This window comes from Phacochoerus africanus, chromosome 10 (assembly GCF_016906955.1).
Source record: "Phacochoerus africanus isolate WHEZ1 chromosome 10, ROS_Pafr_v1, whole genome shotgun sequence".
Lineage (NCBI taxonomy): Eukaryota > Metazoa > Chordata > Mammalia > Artiodactyla > Suidae > Phacochoerus > Phacochoerus africanus.
Genome location: NC_062553.1, coordinates 113,452,551 through 113,463,464, shown reverse-complemented (window position 1 = coordinate 113,463,464; position 10,914 = coordinate 113,452,551). Strand labels below are relative to the sequence as shown.

The window sequence follows — 10,914 nt, the reverse complement described above, 5'->3', positions numbered from 1 at the left end:
AATGGTTGTTAGGCTATGCCACTATGGTTATATAGCAACTGACAGCCAGAAGAGAGGCCTAGAGATACAGTGATAAGAAGACAGGGTATAACCGGAAATATTTAGTAAGCAAATGAACAAAGAACTAAAAGGGAGACAGATTAACAAAAACAAATGACGTCCTTTGAACTGTTTAATAAGATTGCCACATCTATGGCAAGAGTGACAAGAAAAAAGGCAAATATAAAGAAGTCAAGTCACATCATAGAACTGGGTAAGTCTAATACAGGAAAACTGATAGTGAGACCATTGTTCTCAATTACCTGGGTGGAGGTGGGCACAGAAAGAAAGACAAGGTCACCAAGTACATTACAATGGGCGACGGGCTCCCAGCTTCCATTACATTCACCTGCCCAGCAAAGTCTCTCCAGCAAGAGGGAGAACATATTCCAAGTAAATGCATTCATTTGTTCATTCGTTCAAAAACCACACTTGAGGAAATCCTGTGAAATCAGATTGTTATGATCATTATACAACTACAGATGTGATAAATTCATTTGAGTAATTAAAAAATAAATAAAAAAATAAGAAAAGGAAGTAAATTGTAAAAATAAATAAATAAATAAAACCACACTTGCTTCTCTATCCCAGCCTCCATCTCAATACCTGGTACAGCGACACAGGGAGTCTCGAGAACTAAAAGTGACAGATTGGGAAGGAAAGAAGTAACTACAGAGTCAGGGGAGAAGGAATTATGTGAGAGTCGGCCAAGGGAGGGCTATAACCAGAGCCTTCCATCCGGTGTGGCGACAAAGGTGGCACTGATGTGAGGCACGATGGAATGAACAGGCCCCACTTAGAAGGGGACCTGACTGGCCACTGGGCGGCTCTATGCAAATCCTCTCTTCTGGGCCAAGGATATTGACTGGGTCACAGGACACTGTTCTCAGTTTCAGGAAGCTGCCACACCTGTAATTAGGGAGCAGCCAGACCAAAGACTGGCTGATGTGGGAACCCAAAGGCCCAGTTTCCTTGCCAGTTTGGGACAGCTGTGAGGAGCCATCCCCAATACAGAGCTCTCTGCTGGAATAGCTGAAGCCTCGGTTTCAACTACAGTGTGGGTCCTCTGATCCTACCTTGCTCACTTCCCAACAGGTGTATTTTTTAAGAGCACTCCTGAATACACCAGCATATAACTCTCTCTCAATATGTTTCCAGGGAGCCTATCTAAGATTAAAAATGTCAAGACCCTTTTTAGCATTCTTCCTTAGAGCCCAGGGAAAGTGTTCTTTACTTTTTTGGAGGTCACGAACCTCTTTAACAATATAATGAAACCTAAGGATATTTTCCCCTGTCCTCTGAAAAATGCAGATAGACATGCTATTTTAGAGGTTTTTCTTTTTTCTTCCTCCTCATCTTTAAGGCCCTGATCAGACGTTACCACACAAGTGAAGCCTCTAGAAACCCTTTGTACATAATCATAAGATTAGCCACCGTTTATTTAACACTCACTCTACAAGACACTGTGCTAAGTGCTTGAACTTCATGATGCCTTTGATCACGACCTAACTCTGCATGGTAGTTACGAATACGTTCCTCTTTAGAGATTTAAGGACTCGCCCAATGTAACACAACTGATAACTAGCAAATACTGGGTTAAATCCTAATTCGTAAAGCTTGTGCTTTGGATGAATGACAACGAAAAATAAGAGACGGTTAAAGACAGTAATTCCTGAAAAGTTATCTAATGATATGTGTCAAAATAGAGACTTAAACCCAGGTCTAACTCAAAAGCTGGCGCTCTTTTGGTTAAACGTGTCGCAGCGCACTTGAGAACGGAAAAATAGTTTATTCTGTCCCACCTCTGCGCTTCGCAGCTCTCTCAATATTTTGCTTCTACAGCGATTGCTGAAAGATCTTTGTGTGCCGCTGTTGGGGATGGCTGGGGCGCATCCCGCTCCAAGGAGGCGCTTGCCGTACAACCCAACAGCGCTATGAATCCCCGCCCACTGTATGGAGCTGCGTAGCTTCCGTACAACATGGCGACGTCGTTCTCTCCATCACGCCTCTTCCTCTGATGTAACTTCCTGTCATGCGCAGTCATATTTGGCCTTTGCGCTCGCGAGAGCTTCCCTTTCCTCTTCCGGGGACGCTATCCAGAGGTATGGTTGCTCTTCTCTTTTTCTTATCGCTACTGCCTTTGCAATCGACCACCATCCAGGGAATTATAGGAGTCAGGATCTCCCAGGCACAGTTTTTTGAGCTGGCGTGGGAGTAAAGGCTTAGGTGGAAGGCTGGTGATGAACAGTTTCTCGGCTTTTAGCTTCAGACACCTCTCGATCCCCATCTCCCCTCCGGAGCAGTAGGTGACCCGAGCTCACCACCCGTGGCTTTGCCGCCTGCGCAGTCGCAGTCCAGCGAATACTGCGAAGGGGAGCTCGGAGACGAACGAGTTGTGGTTTTGGCTGGTGGACTCTGAAATCGCTGCACGTTCTCATAATTACGCTCTCGTGTTAACCCCGATCGGGTAGCTGTTCTCCAGGCTTTGGCGGGGGGCGGGGGTTGTCCTGGGGGACGACCAGCATCTTCTGATCCTTTCAAAATCGAGATTTTTTTTTTCCCAAAGCCAGTGTTTTATATAGGGAGTTTTCTGTCTTGATTTTGTAGAAGCAAACGGCTAATTGGGTCACTATTGCATTAGCTTTCCATGTCGGTTTTGGTGTCTGACAGTTCCCAGTGTAATGTTAGTAAGGAGCTTGTAACAACAGATGCAGTCAGTTTTCTTTTAAGTAACATGCTGTGAAGAAAGGTGACAAGATTTGACGTAAATTAGATTGATTAAAGTCTTGCTTATGTTTTGGGTAGTTCACTGGAAAGTGAGTCGCTCATGTGTACCTGTGTAACCGATTTGCTATAAACATCATTCAGTATTATTTCTAGTTGATAAAAACAAAACAGATGTCATAATTCAGAGACACTTGGGCCAATACCAGAATTAGTATTAAATGGCACTTAACTTGACCCAGGTGTCTCTTTGGGGCAAAACACTGAACCCTGAGTAGCTATTGTGGTGGGCAGAACTCCTGTTGTCATTTAATCCTAGTGACATTTGTGTCCGTTAGCCCGTGGGCTTTATGTCCCCGAAAATGGCATGCTTTTCCTTTAATTCCAGCATTTTTAAGATTTGCACTTTTCTGGACACTGTTCCAAACAGAATCAGACTCTTGGAGGGGAAAGCCTAATAATCAGAATATCAGCCCCTGCCACATTTAATTAATTTATGTAAGTATGGCTATCCCTCAGTATCTTGGAGGATTGTTCCAAGGCCTCTGAGTAGATCAAAATCTATTAATGCTCAGGTCCTTTATCTAAAGTCCTCCCATACACTTTATTTTGTGTTTTTTGTTCTCTCTTTAAATCATTTCTAGATTACATATTACACGTAATACAATGTAAGTGGCTATGTAAATAGTCGTGGGCACATGCCAAATTCAAGTTTTGCTTTTTGGAACTTTCTGAAATTTTTTTCCCTGAATGTTTTTTTGATCCATGGTTGGTTTAATTTGCAGATAGAGAACCTGCAGGTAGGGAGAGCCAATTGTAGTTGTAAAGTATGAAATCCTGCTTGTAAGATAAGTTAATGTAAGAGCATATGTGGAGAGTGTGTAAACTCTGTGATGCTGCTTTGTCTAAGATTTGAATTTTTTCTACAGTGCAATTTTATTCTCGATTTAGGTATTCACAATGGTCCAGCGATTGACATACCGTCGTAGGCTATCCTACAACACAGCCTCTAACAAAACCAGGCTGTAAGTATTTACAAAATTATATACATATTGTCATTTGTTCTGCAGAATGCTGAGCTAGTGCCTGTTCTCTCGCTTCCTAGGTCCCGAACCCCTGGTAATAGAATCGTTTACCTTTATACCAAGAAGGTTGGGAAAGCACCAAAATCTGCATGTGGCGTGTGCCCAGGCCGACTTCGAGGAGTAAGTGAACCTTTTGCTGTGAATAACATGACAGGTTGGGCTTTCGAGCATTAATTCCTTGGTAAAGGTGAGAGGTCACCGCTAGGAGGACTGAGAATTACTAAGCATCCATGATCGAAATCTTTTAAAGACTACAAATACAATGAAATGTTTCTCAGATGTATATACCATTTCCCTTTTAACCTAGTCTAGTGATTACACTTAACACTCAGCAAAAATCTGGGATACTTTGTGTTATAACATCACAAAATAATCTGAACATTTTCTTTATGCAGGTCCGTGCTGTGAGACCTAAAGTTCTCATGAGATTGTCTAAAACGAAAAAACATGTCAGCCGGGCCTATGGTGGTTCCATGTGTGCTAAATGTGTCCGTGACAGGTAAATAATAACTATGAAGACTGGTTAAAAAAAATAATAATAAGAGTTCCCATCATGGCTCAGTGGTTAACGAATCCGACTAAGAACAATGAGGTGCGGGTTAGATCCCTGGCCTTGCTCAGTGGGTTGGGGATCCGGTGTTGCCATGAGCTGTGGTGTAGGTCGCAGATGCGGCTCGGACCCCGCTGTGGCTCTGGTGTAGGCTGGTGGCTCCAGCTCCAATTTGACCCCTGGCCTGGGAACCTCCATATGCTGCTGAAGCGGCCCAAGAAATGGCAAAAAAAAGACAATAATAATAGGTTGCATATTCTTGAATCCTTCCTTGAGTAGGGATAACCGGTGCTATACAGACTACTAAATGATAGCAGTTCCAATTCAGCTATTGTGTCAGAACATCTTTATGTGAGATGTAGAAATTAAAAGTGGGGTGGGGGCTAGGTAAGAAACTCGTAGTGGTTTGGTCAGGTTGTTGGAGTGAAAGAGTCCTAGTTACTTTCTTTTTTTTTTTTTTTTTTTTTTGCTTTATAGGGCCACACTGGTGGCATATGGAAGTCCCCAGGCTAGGAGTTGAATTAGAGCTACAGCTGACAGCCACAGCCACAGGCGATCTGAACCATGTCTGCAACCTACACGACAGCTCACAGCACTCTGCTGGATTGCTGACCCACTGAGCAAGGCCAGGGATCAAACCCACATCCTCACAGATACTAGTCGGATCCGTTTCCCTTGCATCATGACAGGAACTCCCGGGTACTATGTTCTTTAATGTAGGAACAAAGTATATATAGTTCTAGTGTGGCAGGAGCAGAGAGTTGTGGGAGATGATAGGAAGTGTAGAAACATCACAGATCACGAAGGACCTTATAGGACAGAGTTTTAGCTTGATTCTTTAAAATGTGGGAGTTGATAGTTTTTAAGCGGGCCAGGGAAGCCTTTGTTGTGCCAGAAACTAAAAGTGCAGCAGAATGAGTAGTGACGTCATTCTTTCAACAAAGAAAGCTCTTGGAATTGTTTTTACTTGGTGAAGACGTTCCAGGGCTAGGGGTTGAATTGGAGCTGTAACTGCTGCCTTATGCAACAGCTACAGCAATGCCTGTTCCAAGCCACATCTATGACCTATACCGCAGCTCAGTGCTGGATCCTTAACCCACTGAACAAGGCCAGGGATCAAACCCGAAACCTCATGGTTCCTAGTCAGATTCATTTGCACTGCGCCATAGCGGGAACTCCTCATTTTTTGATCATGAGTTTCAAACTAGAGGAGTTTGGCTTTTTACAGTCTTTGGTTCCCAGACTTTGCTAATCATAATCATGTGGGCATATGTTGAAAATAGAATTCTTAGGCCCTATTTTCTGACAATTCGAGTGTAGAGCTATAGGGGAGCTTATAAAACGTGTGAGCTATGACACTGAGGGAGTCTGTGGCAGTCTTGGCTGAGTAAGAGTGATATCAGCTTTTTTTCTATAATGTGATTACATCTAGGACACTTGGAGGAGTTAGAAATTCCAGGGTTTGGGGGTAGATTATTAGATGACCAGGGATACCATGAAATGCGATTAAGGGAAAACTATCATTAAGTGGCAGAGAGCAGTCTCCTGGGGTGGTGATTTCATAGTTCATCAAGGCTCAAAAGGAGGGCAGGTACTGCTGGTGTAGAATTGAAGGAGTCTGCTTTAAGTGCCAGGGTAGGAAGGAGGCCTTATACTGAAAGCGTCTGTCCTTAGAATTTCTGCCCTGAGTGTTAACACTCCACTTGTGCAGATTTCATTTACTTTTCTAGGTATCTTCCCTAATTGCTTTATTTACTTGGGTTCTTTTATAGTACTTTTCCTTCCTGTGTTAAATTTTTTTTTTTTAACTATTTATTTAATGTTTTCTTTTCTAGGATCAAGCGTGCTTTTCTTATCGAGGAGCAGAAAATTGTTGTGAAAGTGTTGAAAGCACAAGCACAGAGTCAGAAAGCTAAATAAAAAAATGAAGCTTTTTTGAGTAATAAAAAAATCAAAAGCCTTTTTCTGTTATCTGTTATGATTTGTTAGTAGTATACAGATTTGATTTCTGTAGTAACTAGGAACCACCACTATTTTTAGTTAATCACTATTTTTATTTTTTTTCATTGTAACTGGTTTACAGTCTTCTGTCAATTTTCTACTATACAGCAGAGTGTCCCAGTCACACATATACATATACATTCTTTTTTCTCACATTACCATGCTCCATCCTAAGTGACTGGATGTAGTTCCCAGTACAGCATGATTCCTATTTCTAAAAGTAATTCGAGGTCATTGGTTACCTGGGATTTTTTGATGATAGCGCTAGATGACATTAGAACTATGTTATATTGTTCCTGATAACTCAATAATGCAAAGGTAAAGGAGTTCCTGTCGTGACTCAGTGGAAATAAGTCTGACAGGCATCCATGAGGACGCAGGTTCAATCCCTGGCCTCACTCAGTGGGTTAAGGACCCAGTGTTGCCATGAACTGGGATAGCTAGATTCAGCCCCTAGCCTGGGAACCTTGTGCTGCAGGTGTGGCCTTGAAAAGATTTTTTTTAAATACAAAAATACGTTAATATTTTACTAGTAGCTCATTCTTAAAATGCTTAGGCTATAGGGAACATCCCTTCCAAGGATTCTTCATAAGCTCTTCTGAATGGTCTTCCAAGACCATTTCTTCAGGCCAGGGAGAGTAGAAAGCAGAGGCCCAGGCTATTTTCACAAACCAGGAATCTAGAAGCTGAAAGAGTATCTGAATTCTGTAAAATCTGGCCCTTTTCCTCAGTTTCGGCATTTACTGTTACTGGCATGACAACTTAAATGTCGTAGGCGGAAGAGTATTAACTCTTGTTAATGTTTTTGCAGAAAAGGAAAGGCATCATAACTAAGTGGCTGGGTGGTACTTGAGCCCAGGGTTGTTAAAATATTAATGATAATAAGTGCATCTCCATAGCACTTAAGGTCTTCATTTAGTCCTCCCAACAATCCTGTGATATTTTTATTTCTATTTTATAAGCACGGGAATTGAGGTGCACAGGTTGTGTATATTACCTGGAAACGTTTGTGGGGCTTGAATTTGCAAGTGGTGTATTTAGTGATTTGAGGTGGACTGGGCATCAGGTTTTTCCAAACACCTGCCGATCCCAAGGCTTGTTAAACAACCAGGATGATATCTTAGGTGGCATTTAATCACAATGCTAAAATTTAATGGAGGTAGGCTTTCCCATCGTGGCTCAGTGGTTAACGAATCTGACTAGGAACCATGAGGTTGTGGGTTCCATCCCTGGCCTTGCTCAATGGGTTAAGGATCTGGCATTGCTGTGAGCTGTGGTGTAGGTTGCAGACTCGGCTTGGATCCCACGTTGCTGTGGCTGTGGTGTAGGTCGGCAGCAACAGTTCTGATTAGACTGGCAGCAACAGCTCTGATTAGACCCCTAGCCTGGGAACCTCCATGTGCTGAGGTTGCGGCCCTAGAAAAGAGAGAAAAAAAGTTTTAATGGAGATACAATTGAAAAGCATTGGAGGAATTCCCTATTGGTCTAGTAGTTAAGGATTCAGTGTTGTCGCTGATGTGGCTCAAGTTTGGAAGCAGCCAAAAATGATTGGATTCTGAGGCAGAGTGAACATCTCTGTGTGACTCGGGCAGATGTGTACTGCATGGACATGTTTTGTGATGCAGTCCTGTGTTTAGTATAAGGACCTAAAAGCTGGTACTTTTTAAATAGCACTCAAAAACAACCTTAAAATTTAAATTCAGTCTTTTGATTGGTTCGTAGGCTAAATCTAGTTTCTGAAAGTCTTGCATTGAATTTGTAGTAATAGCTGGAGTAGAAAGCCTCCATTGGCCGCCCAGTGTGAGTTGAGCTCTTCCCTCTCGCTACTGCATCTACACAGTTACGTGGAACAACTTGACTGAGCACAGATGAACTGCTTAGGACTATCAAGTTTCTGCAAAATAAGTGGGTTAACTTAGAAATTTAAGAAAGCCAAAGCATTGAAGTGACATAACTTTTTTTTTCTTCAGCTTTTTAAGGCCACACCTGCGGCATATGGAAGTTCCCAGGCTAGGGGTCGAAACGGAGCCTCAGCTGCCAGCCTACACCACAGGCACAACAACATGGAATCTGGGCCCGTCTGCTACCCACAGACACAGTTCACCGCAATGCTGGATCCCCAACCCACTGAGCAAGGCCAGGGATCAAACCCACATCACGGATAGTAGTTGGATTTGTTTCCACTGCGCCACAAAGGGAACTCCTAAAGTTACATACTTTAAAATGACTTCTGGGGTTCCCGTCGTGGCTCAGCGGTTAACGAACCCGACTAGCATTCATGAGGATGAAGTTTCGATCCCTGGCCTTGCTCACTGAGTTAAGGATCTGGCATTGCCGTGAGCTGTGGTGTAGGTTGCAGACGAGGCTTGTATCCCACATTGCCCACAGTTGCAGTTCTGACTGGACCCCTAGCTTGGGGAACCCCCATATGTTGAGGGTGCAGCCCTAAAAAAGACAAAAAAAATTGAAGTAAAAGGAGTTCTTAATATGTTAGATGGTTTAACCTCTTCTAAATTTGGAGTGATTTCATTTTAAATATTTTTATAGACAATCAGGAAAGTATGGAAAAATAGAATAAAAGCACCTTCACTATACAGATAATCACTTTTAACAGTTTGATTGATGTCTTTCCCATTTTGTTGTCTAGGCATAAAATAGACATTTTAAATAAAAATTGTAAGCATACTATATGTGAGAACAAATATTCAATGCTTTTCCCCAGCTGAACCCCTGTGAGTGTATTTCTTTTGAAACAGTGTTTTAGTGGCTGCATATGTCATCACATCTATGTGCTATAATTTAAATATTCCCTTTCTTTTGAACATTTGGACTATTTACAATTTTTCTCTTAACACTGTGAGCTTTCTTATATAGCCGATTATTTCATTCATGCCGATTGTTTAAAGTTGGCCCTAAAGTACAGTATTTTCATAGTCAACATTAATTACTGGGGTTACAATGATATTTCCTAAGTGTCTTAGCTCGGGCTGCTGTAAAAACTACGCTGCACTGGGTGACTTAACGGACACTTATTTCTCAGTTCTGGGGACAGGTGCTGGTGGATTGTTCTCGGTGAAGGTGCTCTTCTGGCTTGGAGATGGCTGCCTTCTTATATCTTCATGTGATGAACAATAGAGGGAGAAGAAAGCTCTCTCCTGTCTCACAAAGGTCACTAATGCCATTGTGAGGGCTCCGTCCTCCTTAATTACCTCCCAAAGGCCCCCACCTCCTCTTATCATCACACTGGGACTGGGGTGTCAACCTACAGACTTGAGGGGAACACAAACTTGCAGTCGGTAAGACAGGTGTGAAAGGTGCCTGATCAGTGACCATCTCTTCACCTGCGTTAGTTTAGCCACTAAATTTTTGTTTTTTGTCTTTTTAGAGCTGCACCCACAGCATAAGGAAGTTCCCAGGCTAGGGGTCCATAGAGCTCCCGCTGCCAGCCTACACCACAGTCACAGCAACCCCTGATCCTTAACCCACTGAGCAAGGCCAGGGGTCGAAGCCACATCCTCCTGGATACTAGTCTGGTTTGTAACCCACTGAGCCACAATGGGAACTCCTAGCCACTAAGTTTTGACCCCAGACCACACTTCATGTTCCCTTTGCTGAGGATTCTCCTTTTCACCTTACCCTCCCACGCTGTCATCTGGTCAGTTTCCCTCCTCCCACCCCACCACTGGCAGGAGAGCAGCGTTTATCTTGTGAGGTGTAGACAGAAGAGAACAAAGATTGGTATGGACATAGTACCAAGTATCTGAGAGACCGAAATGGATTCTGCCCTCCTCTGGGTTTTGAATTTGTTAAATTAAAAAAAAAAAAAAAAGGAAAACAAAGCTTTTATTAAATCCAGTTCTGTGTGTGTGACTTAAAGTATTCTTGACAGGTTTCTAAAAAGACATGTGAATATAGTCAGTGGTTTCTCTTTAAAGTCTAGTATTTCTCCTTCCATTGAATTGCTTATAAATTCTATTAGAAGGATTGGGGGGTAAGAGGAGTTCTTTTACTCTTAAAAGCAGAAAATCTCCATATGTTTAAATAAGTAAATCAAGTTTATTTTCAGCAGTGCAATACCATACCTACAATTTTTACCCTAATAATTTGAAGCTTGGGTTTCCAGAATTCTGATCGTCAGGGCTATGTCTGGCTTTACCTATAAGCCATATTATCACACCAACTAAAATTATGTGAAATTCCCGTGGAGTAAGATTCTGAAGATTATTTTTCTTTGGGTTAGATTACTTATTGCTGCTAAGAGACCTATCGTTATTAGGTATCATCAAAAGAACCAGTGGTATGTGGAGCCAGCTCATCCTTACCATGAGGGTTAATTGTGCGCATCTCTGTCCAGCTCTGTGATCAGTAATGTCGGGTTGGTACCTTGAAACTGGCATGGTGGGAGTGGGAAATCAGCAAATGCTACAAAATCCTCCCCCCTCTAGGAACCTTGATGTTAAATATTACCAGCAAGCCACTAGATATTATTCAAATTACATTCTATCATCACAACTT

The 10,914-nt window shown here is 42.4% G+C and overlaps 1 protein-coding gene across 1 annotated transcript; it reads left to right on the top strand.

Moving 5' to 3' along the window:
* The first annotated feature begins 2,087 nt into the window (after positions 1-2,087).
* RPL34 (ribosomal protein L34) lies at positions 2,088-6,358 on the top strand. Its single transcript, XM_047799196.1, has 5 exons — positions 2,088-2,141; positions 3,715-3,788; positions 3,869-3,968; positions 4,244-4,347; positions 6,234-6,358. Exons 2-5 carry the CDS (start codon positions 3,724-3,726, stop codon positions 6,316-6,318), a joined length of 354 nt encoding a protein of 117 aa, XP_047655152.1. The 5' UTR covers positions 2,088-2,141; positions 3,715-3,723; the 3' UTR covers positions 6,319-6,358.
* Positions 6,359-10,914: the final 4,556 nt, after the last annotated feature.

What these genes read in the sequence shown, in the direction of transcription:
- RPL34 (XM_047799196.1), top strand. Translation starts at nt 3,724, where the DNA reads ATGGTCCAGCGATTGACATACCGTCGTAGGCTATCCTACAACACAGCC. An exon ending in GCCTCTAACAAAACCAGGCT is followed by an intron (nt 3,789 to 3,868) that starts GTAAGTATTTAC and finishes CTCGCTTCCTAG; the next exon opens with GTCCCGAACCCCTGGTAATA. An exon ending in GCTAAATGTGTCCGTGACAG is followed by an intron (nt 4,348 to 6,233) that starts GTAAATAATAAC and finishes TTTCTTTTCTAG; the next exon opens with GATCAAGCGTGCTTTTCTTA.